At 43.5% G+C, this 22,327-nt stretch overlaps 1 protein-coding gene across 1 annotated transcript in view; it reads left to right on the forward strand.

Moving 5' to 3' along the window:
* The window catches only part of LOC308433111 (aldehyde oxidase 4), a gene marked incomplete at both ends in the record, with an annotated part of 57,415 nt that overhangs the window by 30,080 nt on the left and 5,008 nt on the right, over positions 1 to 22,327 (forward strand). Inside the window, 14 exons of the mRNA XM_080933015.1 lie at positions 4,646 to 4,738; positions 5,378 to 5,547; positions 5,823 to 5,937; positions 7,152 to 7,274; positions 8,929 to 9,025; positions 10,203 to 10,327; positions 13,797 to 13,930; positions 14,790 to 14,877; positions 15,787 to 15,873; positions 16,005 to 16,196; positions 16,975 to 17,202; positions 18,755 to 18,850; positions 20,551 to 20,679; positions 22,214 to 22,288. Of these exons, the coding sequence (XP_080789141.1) occupies positions 4,646 to 4,738; positions 5,378 to 5,547; positions 5,823 to 5,937; positions 7,152 to 7,274; positions 8,929 to 9,025; positions 10,203 to 10,327; positions 13,797 to 13,930; positions 14,790 to 14,877; positions 15,787 to 15,873; positions 16,005 to 16,196; positions 16,975 to 17,202; positions 18,755 to 18,850; positions 20,551 to 20,679; positions 22,214 to 22,288 (1,752 nt within the window). The remainder of the gene's footprint in view (positions 1 to 4,645; positions 4,739 to 5,377; positions 5,548 to 5,822; positions 5,938 to 7,151; positions 7,275 to 8,928; positions 9,026 to 10,202; positions 10,328 to 13,796; positions 13,931 to 14,789; positions 14,878 to 15,786; positions 15,874 to 16,004; positions 16,197 to 16,974; positions 17,203 to 18,754; positions 18,851 to 20,550; positions 20,680 to 22,213; positions 22,289 to 22,327) is intronic.

Genomic DNA, 22,327 nt, shown 5'->3' on the forward strand with positions numbered 1-22,327 from the left:
AGGGACACTGTGTGTGTGTGTGTGTGTGTGTGTAAGTGTATGATTGTGAGTGTGTGTGTGTTTATTTTGTATCCTGCTGCTTTGACCCAAGTGTTTGTCAGTGGTAAGAATTTCCCAGTGGAGTGTTTTGGGTCACTTACATATACTGTCATATCATCTGCAAATAAAGATACTTTGGTTTCTTCCTTTCCTATCTGTATCCCCTTTGATCTCCATCAATTATTTCTCTGGCGAAGACTTCACGTACTAACTGAATATGTATGTAAAGAGTGAACAGCCTTGTCTTGTTTCTGATATTAATGAATTTGCATTGTTTCTCTCTATTTAAACTTATGTTGGCTATAGCTTGTTGCAAATTGCCTTTTTTATGTTGAAGTATGTGCTTGTATCCTTGATCTCTCCAAAACTTAAATCAGGAAAGAAGGCTGGATTTTGCAAAAGGTCTTTCCTATTTCTTTTATCTATCTGATTGCACTGTTACTATCTTTAGACACACCAGAAGAGGCAACAGGTCCCATTGCAGATGGATGTGAGCCACCATGTGATTGCTGGGAATTGAACCCAGGACCTCTGGAAGAGCAGTCAGTGCTCTTAACTGCTGAGCCATCTCTCCAGCCTGTTCTGCTTCTAATGAGATGCCCATGTGATTTTTTCTTTCAGTTTGTTTATATGATAGATTACATCTATAGATTTACATATGTTGAATTATCTCTGAATCTTTAGATAAATCCTATTTGACCATGGTAGATAATCTTTTTTATGTGTTTTTTAATTCAGTTTACAAGTATTTTATTGAGAATTTTTGCATCTGTGTTCATAAGGGAAATAGGTCTGTAATTTTCTTTGGTTTTAATGTGGCTTAAGTATCAGAATAACTACAGCTTTGTTTTTAAAATGGGCAATAATCCTTCTTTTTCTATTTTTTGGAATAGCTTGGAGACAATTGGGATTAACTCTTACTTGAAAGTCTGTAGAATTCTGTACTAAAACCATCTAGCCTTAGGCATATTTTGGTTGGAAGACTTTTAATGACTAATTCTATTTCACTAGGGGTTATAGATCTGTTTAAATTATCTAATATTGATTTAATTTTGATAGGTTTTACATATGAGAAAATTACCCATTTCTTTTAGATTTTCCAATCTGATGGGGTGCCGATTTCTAAAGTATCTTCTTATGATTATTAGGATTCTCTCGGTGCCCGTTGTGATACCTCTCTGAATATTTCGTATCTACTTTCATTCAGAAATTCCAGAAAGTCTTCATTTAGTTCTGTCCTAACCTGTCCTTCATTCAGTTGCTCAGCTTGCATGAGTTTGTAAGTTTTCTGTTGTCTCTGTTGTTGATTCCCAGCTTTACTCTGTGCTGGTCAGATAGGATACAAGGAGCTATTTTGATTTCCTTGTATCTGTTGAGGCTTGCTTTGTGTCCAAGTATGTGGTCAGTTATGGAGAAAGTTCTGCTAGCTCTTGAAAAGAAAGTGTGTTCTTTTGTGTTTAGACGAAATGTTCTATAAATATTTATTAAGTCCATTTGGTTCATAACACTATTAGCTTCAGTATTTATCCATTGAGATTCTGTCTGGATGCCTATCTATTGGCAAGAGTTGGCTATTGAATTCTCCCACTATCAAAGTGTGGCAGTTGATATGTGATTTAATTTGTGGTAGTGTTTCTTTTACGAACTTGGGTGGCCCTGTGCCTGGTGCACAGATGTTAAGACGTTTAATATCCTCTCAGTAGATTTTTTCCTTTAGTCGGTACATAATGTCCTTCCCGATCTTTTCTAATTAGTATTTTTATTTGAATTCTGCTTTCTCATATATTAAAATGGCTACATTGGTTGGCTTCTTATGTCTGTTTGCTTGAAATATCTTTCTCCGTACATTTATACTGAGGTGATGTCTATGCTAGACAATAGGACGCTCCCTGCACGTTGCAGCAGGATGGATCCTGCTTTTATATTCAATCCGTTATTCTGTGTCTTTTATTGGGGAACTGAGGCCATTAATGTTGAGAGATCAATGAGCAGTGTTTGTTGATTCTTAGTTTTGTGTTGGTTTGGTTTGGTTTGGTTTTTGTTTTATGGTGGTGTGGAGACTGTTTTCCCTTTATTTTCATTTGCTGATCTATGTTATTTATTCCTTGTGTTCTCTTAAGTGTGGTTAGCCTCTAGAGGTTGAAGTTTTCCTTCTAATACCTTCTGTAGGGCTAGGTTGCTGGTTGCTGGATAGATACTGCTTAAATATTGTTTTATTATCGACCATGTTTCTGCATCTATGATAATAGGAAGCCCTTGGGTGCAGCAGGATTGACATCTGTGGCCTCTTAGAGTTTGTAAAACATCTTTCCAAGGACCTCCTGGCTTTTAGTGTCTCCATTGAAAAATCTGGCATTAGTCTAAAAGGTCTGGGTTTTCTATGTTACTTGGTTTTTGTCCCTGGAAGCTTTTAATAGTCTTCCTTTGTTCCAGACGTGTAGTATTCAGTTGATTATCATGTGACATGGGAAATTTCTCTCTCACCCAATCTATCTGGTATTCTGTGAGCTTCTTGTTCTTTAATAGACATGTTCTTCTTCAGGTTGGAGAAATTTTCTTCTAAGATTCTGTTGAAAATATTTTCTGTGCCTTTGACCTGGGTTTCTTCTCCTTCCTCTGTTCCTATTATTCTTAGATTTAGTCTTTTTATACTGTTCCAGAGTTGCTGGATGCTTTGCACCAAGATTTTTTTTTTTTTAATTTAACATTTTCTTTGACCAAGATATTCATTTCTTTTATCTTGTCTTCAATGTGTGGTGAGGTTTGCCTCTGAGTTTTCTATTCATGTTTCTTAATTTTTTTATTTCTATAGTTTCCTCTGTTTGAGTTTATTAACCCTATTTCCACTTGCAAGTCTTGGGCTGTTTTTGTTTTTTTCTTTTTTTATCTAACTCTTGGTGTTTTCATGGATTTCTTTAAGAGATTCATTCATTCCCCCTTTAAGGACTTCTAACAATTCATAAAGGCTATTTTGGAGTCCTTGTCTTGTACTTCAGCTATGTTGGGATGCTCAGGACCTGCTCTGGTGGGTGGAGACATGTTGTCCGGCTGTTACTGGTTGTGTTTTAGGCTGGTATGTAGGCATCTGGGTTTGGGATGACTGTAATTCTATGTGCTGCGTTCTGGTCTTGTCTTTGTTGCGTGGATGTTTTGTTCCTTGGTTTCTGGTGCCCTCTCTGGTTTTAGGGGAGTGCGGTGGCTGTGTGTTACCTTGTAGGGAGTTAAGTGTGTGTCTAGGTTTGGGGGGCTCACAGTTAGAGATGGGTTTGAAGAAAGTAACTAGAGGGATTCATGTGGGGAATAAAGCAGGGTGTGCTGCCAAGATCTGCTTAGTCCCCTGGGAACTGGACAGAGAAGGAGGAAAGGCCACCACAGGTAGTATGCCATGGAGCTGGGGGTGAGCTCTGAAGAAACACAAAGAGAGTGAAGATACAAAGATTGCCTGCTTCCCGGGGATATCTGTGATTTTTGGCTGCAGAATTTACAGGCCGTTTCCCTGGCTGGCATCCCAGAACTCTTTTTTTCCAGCACCCATAAATATACTTCTACCAAATTATGTCTCATGGTTGCAGAGTTTTGTATCCAAATAAATTCTCTATTGTTATAAATTTAGTTTAATTCTATTTTCTTCACTATCATCAAGACATACTTCTTCAGTCATTCAGAAGGAAATTGTGTGTGTTTACTGAAGTGACCCTCCCCTTCTCTTTGTGCCTGAATGGAGGTGATAGTTTCTATGAACTTCTGGGCCCCCTTAGCAAAGCCAGAGTCAAAGATCTTGAATACTAGATTGGATGATTTTTTTTCTCTGTCTCTCTGTGTGTGTGTGTGTGTGTGTGAGAAAGAGAGAGAGAGAGAGAGAGAGAGTCTGTGTGTGTGAGAGTGTGTGTGTGTGAGAGAGAGAGTGTGTGTGTGTGTGTGAATGTGTGTGTGTGAGAGGGAGAGAGAGAGTGTGTGTGTGTATGTGAGGGAGAGAGAGAGAGAGTGTGTGTGTGTGTGTGAGAGAGAGAGAGAGAGAGTGTGTGTGTGTCTGTGTGTGAGAGAGAGAGAGAGTGAGAGTGTGTGTATGTGTCTGTGTGTGTGTGAGAGTGTGTGTGTGAGAGAGAGAGTGTGTGTGTGTGTGAATGTGTGTGAGTGTGTGTGTCTGTGTGTGTGAATGTGTGTGTGTCTGTCTGTCTGTGTGAATGTGTATGTGTGTGTCTCTGTGTGTGAATGTGTGTGTGTCTGTGTGTGTATGTGTGTGTGAGTGTGTGTGTCTCTGTGTCTGTGTGTGTAAGTGTCTGTGTGTGTGTGTCTGTGTGTGTATGTGTGTGTGAGTGTGTGTGTCTCTGTGTCTGTGTGTGTAAGTGTGTGTGTGTGAGTGTGTGTGTCTCTGTGTCTGTGTGTGTAAGTGTGTGTGTGTGTGTGTGTGTGTGTACAGCTTAGTCAGTTTTCTTTCCACCGTGCAGGTTCTAGGGATTGAACTCAGATTATCCGGTTTATTTAATGGCAAACACCTTTACTCACTGAACCATCTCATGAGCCCAGATTGTTCTGTCTCTGTGCGTGTTTCCCAGGTCAGTAGCTCAGGCTGTAAAATCAAATGCAAAGTGACCTTTTCCCCCAGGATCCTCAGAAGTTTCCTGACATCCCAGAAAAGTTCCTGAGTGCCCTAGACGACTTCCCCATAGAAACTCCCGAAGGAATCCAGATGTTCCAGGTGGGTAGGGCTTTTTGTTAATCTATGCGTTCAGACATGGGTTATATGCACACACCTTTCCTTTCAGGAACTGTATTATGAGTAAGCATATAGTCTTATAAAGGCCAGCCAGTGTTACATTTGGTCACAGGTCTACAATTTCCATTGCTTCCTCGAGGCTGCTCAAGGAGTTGGAGGCTGAATCTTCCTTCTCAACTTTTTTCCAGCTTCCCTGACATCTCTCCTTCACTTTCCTAATTGTCATTGTCCTTTAAAGGGGTCGACACTAAATGCCCTTGCAAGTGCTTCCCTGCTTTGTCACAGTCACCTCAAAGCTCCTGGAATGTGGGTATATCAATAGCCCTTTATCAGCTGTATAAATTACACTTTACTGCAAACCACGCTAGAACATACTATTTCGTGTGTGTGTGTCCCAATCAGCCTGAAGAGTCCTTGAGGACATTACTGACATCTTCTTTGCCGAATGGTCTCACAAGCAGATTACATCCTGACCATACACGTGATAGATATTTGCTAGTGTCCATTTGAAGACTTGGTTACCCAGTCATCTGTCATTATTCCTGATCATAAGTAAAACCCAACACAAGCAGACCCAATCGTCAGGTCGGTTATCAAATATCTTGTCTTCTTTCTTAACAGTGTGTGGATCCCAAGCAACCCAAGCAAGATCCAGTTGGGCACCCAATCATGCACCAGTCGGCCATTAAGCATGCCACAGGGGAAGCTATCTTTGTTGATGACAGGCCTCCCATGGACCAAGAACTCTGCCTTGTCGCTGTCACAAGTACCAGGGCCCATGCAAAGATCACGTAAGGAAATGCACAGTGATCGCATCTGCTACTAACATTTACCATTTCGTCTTCAACCTGACAGCTTATTACATATACAGGTCAATTTAGAAGAGGCACCTCTTCTGGGTGAGAACTGGCCATTATTAAAGCATAGTTAGGAATGTTACAACAACTGCTCTTATTTTTCAGCATGGACTATTACTCTGTGATTTAGGTTTACTCATCACGGATTCCTGTTACTGTACTGTAAGATTTCCTCCTCAACCTTAAACCCTGCTGTATGTCCCTCCCAGATCACTTGATGTGTCGGAAGCCCTGGCGTGTCCGGGCGTGGTTGATGTGATCACGGCCGAAGATGTCCCGGGAGATAATAACCACAGTGGAGAGATATTTTACGCACAGAGTGAGGTGTGTGGTTCGTTATTCTAATGCCCCGCTCTGATGTCAAAATCATTGTTGCTGTGGCTACAACATCCACAGATTCGTGTCTACATCATAAATATTGCTAGAGCCCAGGAACTGCCTCGGCCGCTCTTCCATTCCATCTGACATCTTGAATCACCTTGAGATTATAATAAAGGATCTTAAATCTTCTCAAGGAAGGCTTCCAAGTGTTGGAAGTGTCATGTGAGCAATGTAAAGCATGAGGCACTAAAAGGAAGCACCACAGAGTGACCGGATCACTCTGCATGCCACAGAGACAATGAAGTGTGTTGGCAGAGGCAACGGCAGGCAAACCATTAACTCAAGTAACTAAGTTCTGTCCACAGCCTTGATTCGTCCCATTCAAGCCCCTGTTTGAGGTTGGATTCTCATGGGTAGAACATGGTCTCCCTATGCCAGTGCAGCGGCACATGCCTTTGATCCCAGCACTCAAGAGGCAAAGATGTGTGGATCCCTGAGTTCTAGGCCAGCCCGGCAGAAAAAGAAACCTTGTCTTGAAAAACCAAAAGAGCTGGAGAGATGGCTCAGCAGTTAAGCTTACTGGCTGGTTCTTAGGTCCTGAGTTCAATTCTCAGCAACCACATGGTGCTTTACAACCATTTATAATGAGATCTGGCATCCTCTTCTGGTGTGTCTGAAGATAGTGATAGTGTACCCACATACATAAAATAAAATTTAAAAAAAAGAAAGAAAGAAAAACCAAAAGAAAAAAATGGAAGAAAGAAAGGAGGAAAGAAAGGAACAAAGAAAGAAAGAAAAAGAAAGGAAGGAAGAAACAAAGAAAGAAAGAGAAAGAAAGGAAAGAAAGAAAGAAAGAGAGAGAGAGAGAGAGAGAGAGAGAGAGAGAGAGAGAGAGAGAGAGGACGGAAGGAAGGGAAGAAGGAAGGAAAAAAGAAAATGGTCTTCCTTCTGGTCACCAAAACATCAGTTGATATGAGAATGTGAGACCATTAATCGCTTTTGGGAGATTCTGTTATTTTTTTTGCCTTTGTTTTGAGACAAGATGTTGTGTATCCCGGGCTGGTCTTGAACTCATCGAGTATCCTTGAGCTCCACAACCGCTGTTTATGTGGTGCTGTCTAACCTAGGGCTTCATGCATGCTAGGCAAGCACCATGCCAACTGAGCCACACCCCATCCCCTGAGTCTGTGTTCTAACAGCATGTGGTTTTTCTGCAGGTCATTTGTGTGGGTCAGATCATCTGCACTGTGGCTGCTGATACCTACATCCATGCAAAAGAAGCAGCGAAACGAGTGAAGATTGCTTACGAAGACATAGAGCCAACCATTATCACCATAGAGGTGGGCCACTGTCCATCTTCCGGAATGAATGGGGGTGGGGCATACTGTGAACAGAATTCAACCAGAGGGTCATGAGATAAAACAATTTATGTTTCAACTACGCTTTAGCCAGTGTTATGTGTAGGTTTAGAGTACCGTCTCCAGTAATCTGTTTGCGCCTCAAGTCAGAGTCCTGAGACTCCTGCGTAAATCCCTCTTCCCACCAACACTTCTGCAGGGACCTATAAAAAAATGAGGCACCCTGAACCCACTTCTGCCATGGCCTCTGACCATGGCCTAGCTTGAGAGTACAGAAAATTAACACCAGAACAAAAAAATGGCCTCCTCTCCCTGGACAGTGAGGGGGACAGTCTAGGGTACTGTGGAACTCATGAAAGTTGCAACACTCACCAGTTACTGGGCACCCTGCCTCTCTGCACATTCTCTGGTTACACAGAAGCTCTGAAGATAGACCACTCAAGTCCGGGGTGTGATTCTGCCCTTTGCAGTCTCTGGACAGCAATACAGACTTTGCCAAGTTAACTAAATGTCTCACACTTCAGTTTGTTCCTGTATAAAATGGAAACTTTTAGGTAGCTGCACCAAATGGCTATTGGAAAGTTTAAATGTAGGAACCCAAGGAAATGGTAGGAATAGCACCCACAATGGCAAATACATTTAGTACATGGTAGGTGCCATTTCCGTTTTGCTATTATTAATGAAGGCTAGGATGTTTTATTTTATATCGTTGGTATCTGCTAAAGTGCTAATACCATAGCAGATGCCAGTACTTTGTGTCGGATGGTGGAGGCATGGAGAGGTACTTTGTGTCAGATGGTGGAGGCATGGAGAGGTAGGTGGACAGAGAGAGACATAAGGAAGGTGCAGCCTTGAACATCCTCAGATCGGCCCCATTCTTCCTAATGGTTGTCAAGTCATCTTTACCTGCCGATTATGCTTTAACTATCCCTTAAGCCTGTTCCTCTTTTCATCCTCACTTTCCAGCCCCACCCTCAATAATTTATTGTCACATGTCCACATTGTCAAGAGGTTCCTGTCTTCCATTTCAGCCCATCGACTCATGATATTAACTTTCTAGCCCTCAGAGTTCATCAAGTCATCTTTCCTGTTCTGTGGTGTCCTCCTAGGCAGTGTCAAAACTCCTTAACATAGAATCCAGACTGTTCACAGACCTGCCCCAACCCTCCTTCCAACTTACCAACCACTCTCATGGTCCACTGCTTCTTCATAAAGATTCCACATCCCAGCCAACCTGGCTTCAGTCTTACTTTGGCCCCTCACTTATCCTATGAAGTACCATTAACTTAAAATGATCCAGGATCCAGTTCAAGCCATCAATTCCAGAATATTTCAGGCTTTATCTGTCCACTTCTTGATCCCTCTTACTCCATTAACTCTCCTTGCCCCAGAGCCAACACCTCAGAGAGTGAATCAGCAATCTGGAACTTGGGCCGTGTTTATATATACCCTTGTGTGTCTACAGAACCTACAAATCAATTTCTGCTGACTCAGTTCCCAATGTCAGGCTCCAAGAGTCTTAGTATGTAGCTATCTGTCAGTAGAAGTGTAGAATTCAAATGGGGACAAACGTCTTATTAGAACTTAAAACAACAACAACAAAAATAATTTGGTTTGGTTTGGTTTTCCACTGCAGCAAGCGCTAGAACACAATTCTTTCCTTTGTCCTGAGAAAAAAATTGAACAAGGAAATGTAGAATATGCCTTCAAACATGTGGATCAAATCATTGAAGGTATGTACAGCCGTAAACAGCCAGAACCTTCTCCCCGTGGTCCTTTCTGTCCACATTTCCCCACACCGGACGCTCAGAACTCTTCGTGTATTTATGAACTCCCACCACTGCTCTCCCGCCCATTGTTCCCTCTTCTTCTGTTTCCTGCCTCCCCCTCCTGGTGTGCATGCACATGTGCTTGTATGTGCACATGCATGTACATGTGCATGCACATGTGTGTGTGCATGTATGTTCACTTGTTTGTTTTGAGACAGAATATTCCTGCATAACCATGGCTGTCCTGGAACTCCCTATATAGACCAAACAGGCCTCAAACTCAGAGATCTACCTGCCTCTGCTTCCTGAGTGCTGGGATGAAAAAAGTGTGCCACCACACCTAACAGCTCTGCCATTTTGTTCATTGACAAGTCACTTTATCATTCTATGCCTCACTGATTGTTAATGTCACCTGACTCAGGCATTGGCATTATGTCACCTGTTGATGTCACCTAACTCAGGCATTGATATTATGTCACCTGTTTATGTCACCTGACTCAGGCACATGGCATTGTCTCTATGTGCCACCTAACACAGATGATGCATCAGTATATTGTTTTAGCTCCCCTATGTTTGCAGCTGAGAACATCATGTTTAACAACTTGGACAAATTCACCTACCAAGCTGATGGCAGAACCTAGATATGTAACCAGACTAGTCTCAAGTTCAGCACATGATCAGTCTAACTGCCTCAATAAATCAATGAAGAAACCAAGGCTAAGGGAGACAGAGTGGATAACCCAGGGTCACGAGGCCAGTGGGGCACAGACAGCGTTTGCAAAGGTCTCTTAACCAAACGATATGAAGCCCAGCCCCAAAGGCTAATGAAATCTACCCCATTTACCTTCTTCATCGGGTGTTTACCCACACATATATTTGAGCACCATGTGTGTGCCTGGAGCTCACAGAGACCAGAAGAGAGACTGTGACCCCTTTAGACTAGAATTAGAGATGGTTGTGAGCCACCATGGAGTGCGGGGAATTGAACCAGGGTCCTCGAGAAGAGCAGCTAGCACTCTAAACCACTGAACCATCTCTCCAGGCTCATAATGCAAGTCACTGCTTAGAAACAAAATACCCAAAGAGCTCCCTCCACACTGAAACCCGTGTCTAAACTTTGCCCTGTGTGTATGCTTTGTAGGTGAGATCCACGTGGAAGGTCAGGAACATTTTTATATGGAAACACAAACTATCCTGGCTATCCCACAAACTGAAGACAAAGAAATGGTGCTACACTTGGGGACACAGTTTCCAACGCATGTGCAGGTAACCGGGTATATAAGATTCCCACGAAGCTGGGCAGTGGTAGCATATGCCCTTAATCCCAGCACTCGGGAGGCAGAGGCAGGCAGTTCTCTGTGAATTCAAGGCCAGCCTGGTTTACAGAGCTAGTTCCAGGACAGCCAGGGATACACAAAGGAACCCTGTCTCAGGGAAGGGAGAGAGACCTCCACTCTTGTGTCTTAAACTCCCTGTACAAATGACACTGGGTAAACTCCAACATAATAAAATGGGGCAGACGCCTTTAAAAGTGACCAGGAATCTTTCAATGTACCAAGGTATAAGACAAGGTCTATTTGTCCCTGTAGAACAATAACAGGGTGAAATCTCAGGAAAGGGTTTGAGCGGATATTTCTCCAAAGGAAATATGTAAATAACTAGTAACATAAGATTGTAGTGAGTAATTATTAAAATTCTGCTGCAGGGTTTCTCCCCCACTTTGGACCATTTATGTTCCAAAATGAAACACACACACACACACACACACACACACACACACAGCCTTTATGTTGTAATTTGCCTTAAGCAACACAATATCTGGGCAACTGCCTAACCTCCATGCTGTTAGAATCCACTTCCCTATCAATAACACTGAATTATTATTTACTATTTACTATGTTTCTTCTGGGTTGCTCTTAGCTCAAACTGGCTGTGCCCAGGGCCACACTTCCTTTACTCCTACCCCATGACAGCTTGCTCTCTCTCTCTCTCTCTCTCTCTCTCTCTCTCTCTCTCTCTCTCTCTCTCTCTCTCTCTCTCTCTCTCTTTCTCCTTCCTGCACATACATTTTCCACAGTGACTTCCTCTCTCTCTCCTTTTCTGTCATCCCTGCTCTGACTCAAGCCCACAAAAACGTAACCCTACCTATGTCTCTTCTGCCCAGCTATTGGCTGCCAGCATCTTTATTCACCAATCAGAATTAACATGGGGGCAGGGTTACAGGAGCTATGTGAAAACTCCACGTATTGGGGGCCCACACTTAACATTACGACAGAAGAAGACAGAACCTTAACAATCCCCCCTTTTAGTCCAATAAAAGACTCTTTCCTCTCAGATATAAATTGAACACAATTATAACAATTATGCAAATTATAAGAGATGATATACATTTATAATGTCTAGTTCATCATATCTGGCAATATAAAGTATTCTATCATCTATCTATAACTAGTCTTCAACCCCATCAGAGATTTGAGAAGGAATTAAATATTACCTGAATATGCAGGAAGCACAAAGACACAGCTTCCAAAACTTAAGCAAATGGCAAGACTCCTAGATAGTCCCCAATATTCCTTATAACACTGGGGCATCTATCTTCAGCCTTCTGGCCCAGAATATCTAACAGACTTTAATTGAAGCAGGAATTATGAATGACTAACTCATGCTGTCTTGGCAGAGCTTAGCAATCGACTATCCTGCATCTGTCATTTTCTTTTTGGATAGCATTCTGTCTGCAGAGGAAATTGGACATTTCTTGTCCAGTGGAAGCAACTCCACATGGAGGTATTGATGCTCAATACCTTCCATGAAGTGGAATTGGGGTACTGTCAGAAGCAGATCTATCTTGCAAACAAAACATCTCTTAATAATGAAATAACATCAAATGCCATATTCTGTAGATCTCCAATGCTTTTGAAGACCATCTATCTATTTATAGCAAAACCGAATTGTTAAACATTGATTATTTTAGCTACTTACTACTTGAATAACCTTGAAAACATTTTATTATAATTAGCTAAATTAGAATCTAATATGACCATGAGTTTCACTGATTTGCATTACTTAATTATTCTCAAGAGTTTGTAGTATCAGCTATTAAAAGGACTGGACCTAAGCCTTGTATTCTTGAATAAATTGCATAGGCACAATGCCTATCTAAGAGTAGCAAAATAAATTTTAAATTTTGTATCAACATACAAATATTTAAACCAATGAAAACCTTAAACCTGTATCAATAGCCAAAATTCTGGACTAATGTAAGAAAATAAAACTTCAATTCTGCATCAAAAATATAAAGGTTTCTACCAATGTAAAATTATATCTATAAAATGCTTTAAGAGTAAATTTAATAACCCATCCCTATTTGTCTAATTTCTATATTACCATATCCCCCTTTTTTTCTTCTCTTTCTGCCTGACACAAAGTTAACATTTGCAGTAAAATATGTATTAAGAAATCCCAGCACAGGGCTTCTCCACCACCTTTGACCATATATGTTCCTGGGGGAAAGGCACACACATAGCCTTTATATTTTAATATGCCTTAAGCAGCACAATACCTGGCCAACTCTCTGCCCACCATACTGTTAAAAATCTATTTCCCTATCGATAACCCCAAATCCTTACTACTACTGTGTTCCATCTGGGCTGCTCTTAGCTCCAGTTAGCCTGTGCACGGGGCCACTTTTTCTCTCCTTCCATCCCATAGTGCAGCACCCCTCCCTCTCTCTCTTGCACATTGTTCTTCACTGGTGGCTTCCTCGGTCTCCTTTCTCCTCTGACCCAAGCCCAAACTCAAGACTCAACCCACCTATCTCTCTTCTGTCCAGCTATTGGCTGTTAGCATCTCTATTCACCATCAGAATTAACTTGGGGCAGGGTTCCAAAGGCTACATGCAGACTCCAGGTCTTGGGCACCCGCACTTAACATGACAACAGACAGTAAAAGACAAAACCTCAACATCTTTAACATTCATCAGGGAAACCCAAATCAACTCCCCACTAGAATAACTGTAATTTTAAAAAAAGTATCGGTAAGAATGAAGAGAATTGGAACCTCCATAAACAGCCAGTAGACATGAAAGAAATAGCACATTACCTATGGCACAGTTTGGCAGTTTCTCAGGATGCCAGAAAGAAAGTCACCATGAAACCCAGCAGTCCAGAACTAAGTACACAGCCAAGAGAAATAAAAACACACATCTAACACCTTATATGCTGATTTAAATATTTTTAATTTCTAAAAACTTAAGCATATGTTCATATCTGCATTACTTATAAGAGCCTAAAATAGAAACAGCTCAATATCTTATTAATGGATGACTAAGAAAAAAGAAAGAAAGAAAAAAACCTGGTATATTCCATACAGTAGAATATTATTTAGCTATAAAAATCAAGATATAGTCATGCATGAACCAAGGGCCTAGAAAGCATCATGCTAAGTGAAAGGACATTCACAATGACTCCATATTGTATTGTTCTGCTGTGTGACAAGTCAGTAGAGACTGACACAGATCCCAGGCTGTGGCACAGTGAGAAGTAAACAGGAAATAAATGGCTGCCTCGTGGATCAAGCTGGGGGATGCCGAGACTTATAAACTAGACTAGGGTGGTTGCACAGTTCCATCAATAGAAGTATTGGTTGGACTAGAGCATCCACTGTGCCTAAGAACAGCAGGCTCAAGAAGGCAAACTGTGGGATTGCACTGAGGTGGCTTGGGGGCTTTCTCTTGCAGGAATTTGTGTCTGTAGCATTAAAGGTCCCAAGGAACAGGATCGCCTGCCGCATGAAGAGAGCCGGCGGAGCATTTGGGGGCAAAGTGACCAAGCCTGCTCTACTGGGAGCTGTCTGTGCTGTGGCCGCCAACAAGTAAGAGGCTGTGTGACCACCACCATGTTATCAGTCGTCCGAGTTGTGTGAGTCAGCCTACAGCTCAGCTGAAGCTGGCTGGCTGGAAGGCCGGCCAGAGCAGCCTTACAATAGCTCGTCCTAAAGGAAGCTGTGTGCTGCTGCCAGGCAAATGCTGGTGCGGATCTGACCGGGAAGCCTGTAACTACCAAAGCTCACTAAGATAGCCTCCACTCGGGCCAACTCCTCAGCCTACTGACGCAGAGGGAGAATATGAGCACCTTATCTCACTGGTGCTCTCCAGACCCTTTTCCACATCGCAGCTCTGCACAGGCTAGAGACCAGAGTCCCAGACGGGCATTTACAGGAGGGGTCTGCGTACGGGGAGACCGACATCGACAGAGCGCTAGGCCTCCACCTCTTGGGCTCAGCAATGGCCGCACAGCAGTATGTCAATGCCCCTGTTACTGTCCGAAAGTGAAATTTGCAACTAAACCTTTTCATGCTTATAACTGCAGAATGATCATGGAACTTATTTATATAAACTCAAGAGGAAGAGACTGGCAGGGTGATCTCTGAGGTTCTGGGCCAGCCTGGGCTACTTAATAAGATCTTGTCTCAAGGGAGAAAAAAAAAGGAAGGAAGGAAAACAAATAATTTATAACCAAATATTATATTATCATAATATGCAAACATCCAGTTGAATAAACCAGAATAACTATTTTAATTCCAATGCCTCGATATTTTCAAATGTCATCTAATTTTACATGTTGCTATTCATGTAAAATCACCGAACTAATTACTTCAAGAGCCCTCCCTATCTGTGCTCCTATGGAGATTTATGGAGATTGCAACATTTTAACGGAGCCATTTCCCGCAGGACTGGCCGCCCAATCCGCTTCCTTCTTAGCCGAAGTGACGACATGCTGATAACAGCTGGCCGCCACCCACTCCTGGGGAAATACAAAGTGAGTGAGACCCAAACTCCACCCCACAGTTACCTGGCAACATTTCAGGACCAGTTAGGAAAAAGGATGAAGAGAGTGGGAGGGATATGTTCTATGGAGGTGTGGTGAGGTGTGGGGGACGCCTCTGGCTGGACACATGTTGGGCATCCCTTCCCCCTGAGGGACCAGCCGCACGGTGGTATGCTATAGAATGGAGTTTATTTAGGGCATGGGGAGGAAAGGGGGAGGGGAGGAGAGGGGAGGAGAGGGGAGGGGAGGGGAGGGGGAGGGGAGGAGAGGGGAGAAGAGGGGAGGGGGAGGGGGAGGGGAGGGGAGGGGGAGGAGAGGGGAGGGGGAGGGGAAGGGAGGGGAGGGGGAGGGGTGGGGGAGAGGAGAAGAGAGAAAGAGAAGAAAGAGAAAAGAGGAGAAGAGAAGAAAAAAGAGGCTGGCCATAGGCACATGGAGGGGGGGAGGGAAAGGGGACAGGAAAGACAAGGGGGTAAGAGCAAGAGGGCAAGAGAGTGAGGAGGGGGCAAATAGCCCCTTTTATAGTGCCAGGTAACTGTGGGGCAGAGCATACCTGGCTGTTGTCAGGTAACTGTGGGGTGGGGTATACCTAGCTGTTGCCTGGTAACTGTGGGGTGGAGTTTGGGTAGAAGCCTAACAACCCAGGAGTTCAGCAAACTTTGGATCCTGTCCTCTGTCAACCCATCAGCAGTAAAGAGCACCGGCTCCACGCTCCTTAAGCAGGATATTAGATTTAAACCTAGGCACCCCTCCCGGATCGTGCTAGGACGATGCTTCTCTGGCGATTGTCACAGCCAGGCATGAGCCTGTGGCCCAAGCACGGGTTGACAATGTGCTCACATGTGTTTGTGCCCAGCACAGTCGCGGCTGCAGAAAGTCATCTTCCTTGCTATCACTTTGCAGATCGGGTTCATGAATAATGGGGAGATCAAGGCTGCTGATGTTGAATATTACGTCAATGGAGGATGCACCCCCGACGAATCTGAGATGGTAAACGCACCCCCTCCAGAGAGCTCATGGCCCGCCCTTTATCTGTACAAATATTTGCCTTCAACAATTCCACAAGAGGTTTAAGTTAGACATAACATTTGAAACATCGAACTATTTTTGTTTTAATTCAGGTGATAGAATTTGTGGTGCTGAAATCTGACAATACGTATCACATTCCAAATTTCCGGTGCCGGGGCAGGGCTTGCAAAACCAACTTGCCATCAAACACCGCTTTCCGAGGATTTGGGTTCCCTCAGGCTTCGGTGGTAGTCGAAGCATACATAGCTGCCGTGGCGTCTAAATGTAACTTACTCCCTGAAGAGGTGAGCAGTTAGAGCCTGCTAGTAAAACGCTGGTAATACTAGTTGGCGTGTGCCTTCAGCTTTTACAGTCTCTATGTACAGTTCCAAGAAGATCAAATCCATTGTCCATTACAAGTTCACATTTCCTATTGTAGTACGTGAACTATTAAACCCGGAAGCTTCCATCCAGGATACTATCTCTTAAGATCTGTTGGTTCCTTGAGGGGCGTCTCCTGGTCTCAGGTCAGCCCACTGGAAGCTCTATGGTCCGAGACAGCTTTGTTGACCTTTCCCATGGCTGACTTACCTGACTGTGCCTCAGCTGAAAAGTCTGTTCTGCAGTAATAGTTGTTCTTCCTTCAGTGAGCTAGCCCAGATTCATTCTCACGGGGGAGGGGTGTCACAGAGCAGCAAACATCTTGTCACAGCATGAGATTTTGAAGAGAGCTAGAGACATAACCTAGTGGACAAGCACTTGCTTGGTGTATGCAATAATCTCAAGGGGTAAAAGGAGGACAGTTGGCAGTAACTCAGAATTTTAATCAGGAGACTTTGCCTTGCAAATTGGTAACAGGACTAGTAACCGTCCTGCTGTTTCTCGGGGTTATTGTGAAGCTCACTGAAATACTTCATCTAAAGCCTGGGACACATGAAGTATCTGTTAGTTTCTATTGGTTTCTGTTGTCATTTTTAACATGTACATACATATATATACATATATATATTTGAAGTATTTTTAGACAAACTTTCTCCGTATCAGACATGTGACGAAAAATGCATGCATGTTCTCACCTTTCAGATCAGAGAAATAAACATGTATAAGAAAACTAGCAAGACAGCCTTCAAGCAGACATTTGATCCCGAGCCCTTGCGAAGGTGCTGGAAGGACTGTCTGGAGAAGTCATCTTTCTTTGCTAGGAAGCAGGCTGCGGAGGAATTTAACAAAAACAACTATTGGAAGAAGAGGGGGCTTGCTGTAGTCCCCATGAAGTTTAGCGTTGCCGTCCCAATAGCCTTCTACAATCAGGTGAGCTGAAGAGGTGGGCCCCCCTCAAAGCCCTTCTCCAAAGGGCTGGCTCTCTCAAAAATGGCTCTTGCACAAGGAAGGGAATCTGGGCAACCATGTTGTCCTCTTTGGGGACAGAGAAATGAAAGGTTGGTTCCCTGAAGCGGGAGAGAGCACTGACAAGGGCTGAGACCATGCATATCAGGACAGACCTTTGGAATGCAGTATTCAGGGTCTTAGAGAGCATCAACAGTAAGATCCTCCTCAGAGGGACCCATTTGAGTGGCCCCACCCTCATATGAGTACTGGAATGTCATGTTGTAGAAAATAGCTAAGCTCCGTTGGGGTATTCCACCCTGCCTTTGATCATTCAAGTCCCAGATAAACAAAATCTTTATACTTATGATCAACTTTTAAAACATTAGAACTGGATAGATACGTAAATCTACTTTCTCATCAATAACCCCAAGTTTTAATCTGTCATGTTCCATCTGGGCAGATCTTAATTCCAACTGGGCAGCCTCAGGCCATGTTTTCATGATTCACCTACCCCATGGTATCCTCTCCTCTCTCTACTTTCTCTTCTCATGGTCCCTGCCCAGCAACCAAAACTCCACCTATCTCTCTTCTGCCCAGCTATAGGCTATAGGCATTTTTAGTCACCAATCAGGGATAAATTGGGGGTGGGAACTACCTACCATCACTTAAGTCCATGTGAGAATCTCCCCATCCCTGGGAGCAACCAGGGGCAAGTAGTATTTAGCATTACAATACATAGCAACAGAACCAAACCTCAACAGTGTCCAGCCAAGTTTCAAGAGCAAACTGCTCTTTTGTATAAACAAAAAGATCCCTTTATTGCCTCCTCTCTCCTTTTACCATAACTGCTTCTTCATGGAGTTCAGTCTCTGGCATTATCTTTTCCTTTCCACCCCCATCATATGAGGCATCTGGGTGTGGACAACTGTCTCCCATCCCTAGGCTTCTAGTCACTAACATACAAACTGATGAGTGTAGACTAAATGAATGGATCCCAAACCTCATTATCATCAACATCACGTGGGAGCTTGTTAAAGATGGTATCCAGGCTCTGCCACCAGCCTGTTGCTGAGCAGGATTTTCCACATTGGGGCACACCTTCCTTCCCAACCACGATTCTCAGAGACAGCCTTTGGGAGCCAAAGACATCTCCAGGTCCTTGCAGGCCCTCCAGTAACCAGGAGAAACTGTGCCTGGGAATTTACTCTTGTGAGTTCTGGTTGCTTTAAGTCCATTTCCATACCAGAAGGGAAGAAAAATTAAGGAAGAAAAACTTAGCATTGTCCAGACTGAGCCCTTGAAGAGAGAGATGCTGGGGACCAAGGGAGGAGAAACACACACATTCACACATCTAGGTTGATGGTTTCGGAGCCAAGGTGTCTAGCAAGGAGTTGTGCGTAGCTCAATTGTCCACAGTGAGAAATGAGGGATTGGCTGAATCAAAGGAAGCAGTTCTGACAACCTCAGGGGAACTCCCAGCAACCCTTGGCTCCCTCTCGGTTTCCACAGCTGGCATGATGATTGTTTCCCTCAGGCAGCTGCTCTGGTCCACATCTTCATAGACGGCTCTGTCCTACTGAGCCATGGCGGCTGTGAGCTGGGACAAGGACTGCACACCAAGATGATTCAGGTGAGACAAGTGCCTCCGAGCTCTGCTGTGCAGTGCGTCGGATCGTACGGGCAGCAGGCCAGGTGTCCCCATTGAGTCAGAGAGATCCACACACTGAACACACAAGCCGAATGTAACACTCACCCTGATGTCAGGAAGACAAAAATGCAAGGTGAGGAAGGAAGGAAGGAAGGAAGGAAGGAAGGAAGGAAGGAAGGAAGGAGAGCCAGAACCGAGGGATGCGGTGTCATTCCTGCACCAAAAGCATCGAACCCATGTTCTTTGGCTTTTTTGGGGGTTGTTTTTTTTTTTTTTTTTTTTTTTTTGGTGTTTTGTTTTGTTGTTTTGTGGAAGATGCGGGGATTCCAGTTACGGCACACCTTTAAAATTCATGGTGATGACTCAGAGCAATAATGCGTTCATTCTGATCCTCAAGTAAAAATGAATGTTTCACATGACAAAACTTAAGCTCTCGAGGGTTCACACTCTGTGAGGCTGAAAGCCAAGCTCACCACAGGAACAGCTGCCAACCTGATTAGGGGTTTGTGCAAACCAAGCACGCTTCTATGCTGAAGTGAATGGTGTGCAAAGGAAAAAGAAAAAGGAGTCTACACTCTAAGGAATCACATGGCTGGCCACTATTGTGTAGACTAATTCAAAATATTTCTCTACTACTCTACAAGATCGTTAAATTAGGAAATGTTCTTTCTTTTGTTAATATGAAGTAACAATTATTGAATATGACATGTGAATTAAATGTGTGTATGAGAGGGGGGAACAGATGAGAGCAGTCTAAAGACATGAACACATGAGAAACCCCACTGTATATGTTAACATCAAACACTGATTTTCTTGCACTTACTTTGTGTGTGTATGTGCACAAGTGTGTGTGTGTGTGTGTGTGTGTTCTCTTTCCTCTTCTACCCTGTGGGCTGTCTAGGTTGACAGCAGGCACCCTTACCCACTGAGTCATCTTGCCAGACCCAATACATGGTTTGTTTGTTTGTTTGCTTGTAATGCATATGAAAAATGCTCAGGCTGGAGAGATGGCTCAGTGGTTAAGAGCACTGACTGCTCTTCCAAAGGTCCTGAGTTCAATTCCCAGCAACCACATGGTAGCTCACAACCATCTATAATGGGATCTGATGCCCTCTTCTGGTGTGTCTGAAGAGAGCAACAGTGTACTCACACACATAAAATAAATAAATCTTTAAAAAAGAAAAAAAAGTTCATCAAAAAAAAAAAAAAGCTTCTCAATGAGAAACAGAGTCTTTTAAAATTAATAACATTTATCAGGTTCTTAGAACTAGGAAACCACACAAAGCTCTTGGGACCTCTCTGACTGCCATAGTTCTTTACAACACTGAGCCTGTAAATCATCCTGTAGAAAACACCCTGCTGAACCGGGCTCAGAAGGTATAAATGACCCAGAAGCCCCAGGGCTCCAAGCTGGCCCTCTAAACCTCTATGCAGAGTGGCCACAGCACCGCATGGTGCTTCTACAAAACAGGTAGAAAAGAAGGCACAAAAAAAAAGAGCCGTTTACTTAGCTATCTGTGTACCAAAAGAAGTGTGTCCTTGGCGTGCCATTTAGAACCCAAACTGGGCATCTGTCCCTGCGGCAGCTCAGGCAGGCAGGCTCAGTTTAGAAGGTAAGGTTTTTCTCACTTGGAACAGGGTGTAGTCAATGAAGTAAACGCTGTTTCTTCTGCATATCGCAGGTAGCCAGCCGAGAACTGAAAATCCCCCAGTCGTACGTGCACCTTTCGGAGACCAGCACCATCACGGTGCCCAACGCCGTCCTAACCGCGGGCTCCATGGGAGCCGATGTCAATGGGAAGGCCGTGCAGGTGGTTTGTCTTTCATTCCTCCGCCCCGACCCCGGTGGTGGAGTTCTTGTTACACTTGTTCTTTTGTGGAGGGTGAGGATATGGCTCTAGTGCACTCAGTAAGTTGAGGCCAAGCCGTGGGCTTCCGCGGAATGTGGTGCTGACCCTAAATCCAGGGTTGCCGCAAGCTCCCTCTGTCTTGGATAAGAAAGTCTCTCCCTCTCACCCAGCACAGCAGAGCAACGCGGGGGAAGAGCCATCTTGGCTTCTTAAAGAGTTTGGGCCAAACCACTAACCGTTCCAGGACCCATTTCCTCTCCTGGAAAACTGAGGATAGAAATATCACCCCATCAAAGAATTATTAGTGAACTACAGCCGTCGCCTCCTTCCTTTCCACTCACGGGCTATTAGATTTATTTTCATTTCAAGCACATTGATGCTTTGTCTATATGTTTGTCTGAATAAAGGTGTCACATCCCCTAGAACTGGAGCTACAGACATCTGTGAGCTGCCATGTGGGTGCTGGGAATTGAACCTGGGAAGAGCAGCCAGTGCTCCTAACCACTGGGCCAGCTCTCCATTCTCCTCTGCTGCCTTTTTTTTTTTTTTTAAATTATTTTTAACAAAGACATTTTTTTTTTGGTCTGATCTTAGCATTAGAAAAATCTTTATTGTAAAGCAAATCTCAACTTAGAAGCCACAGAAATAAAAAGAGGTAGATAACTTTGATTTCATAAAATCATCAACTTGAGGGCTGGAGACAGCGTTCACTGGATAAGGGAGCTCGCTGCTCTTCCATAGGACTGGAATTTGTTAGGTACAGTGGGAGGCTCAAAACCACCTGTGGCTTCGGCTCCAGCATATCCATGCCCTCTTCTGGCCTTGCTAGGCGCACACGCATGTATGTGTACATACAGATACACATTTACATATATATAATAAATTTTTTAAGAAAAACAAACTATCTAGTAAGATATCATAAATAAAAAATTACAACACACTAAAAAAATATTCACAACATATATGAGACAAAAAAATTATAATAAGCCAGCCATGGTAGTTTTAGTATTCAGCTATTTATAGTTCCAGTACTCAGGCAGGGGCTGAGACCAGAGGATTACCATGAGTCTAAAGCCAGCAGGGTTTATAGAATGAGGTCCTGGTAAAAAAGGGAAAGAGAGAGAGACAGACAGACAGACAGACAGACAGACAGACAGACAGAACCAGGAAAACAGTATCTCAATTAAATGGTGCTGCTATTTTGTATTGGATCAGTGTGCAGACTGCTGTGCACTTCTCTTGTGCACAAAGGCACAGAGTTACACTAACTCCGAGGAGCCTCTCACTTAGTGCCTGTCTAAACCACACTGCTGACCTGCACTGCAGGACATTTCCTCTGGAAGAAAGTCCACACCTTAATCAAATTTAAGAAACCCTACAAGAGACAAAAACAAGTCTGTAAAACAGCCGCCATTAAAATCTTCCTAAACCACTGACGCTTTGCTGTTCTTTGTGCTTCTTAGTTCTGATGTCAATCTAAACGTTTGCTTTTCAGAATGCCTGCCAGACTCTTCTGAACCGTCTTCAACCCATCATTAGGAAAAACCCGAAAGGAAAATGGGAGGAATGGGTGAGTGTTCTCTTTACTACGCCAGCCAGCAAAAAAGCA

Source organism: Micromys minutus (assembly GCF_963924665.1).
Source record: "Micromys minutus genome assembly, chromosome: 19".
NCBI classification, from domain to species: Eukaryota; Metazoa; Chordata; class Mammalia; order Rodentia; family Muridae; genus Micromys; species Micromys minutus.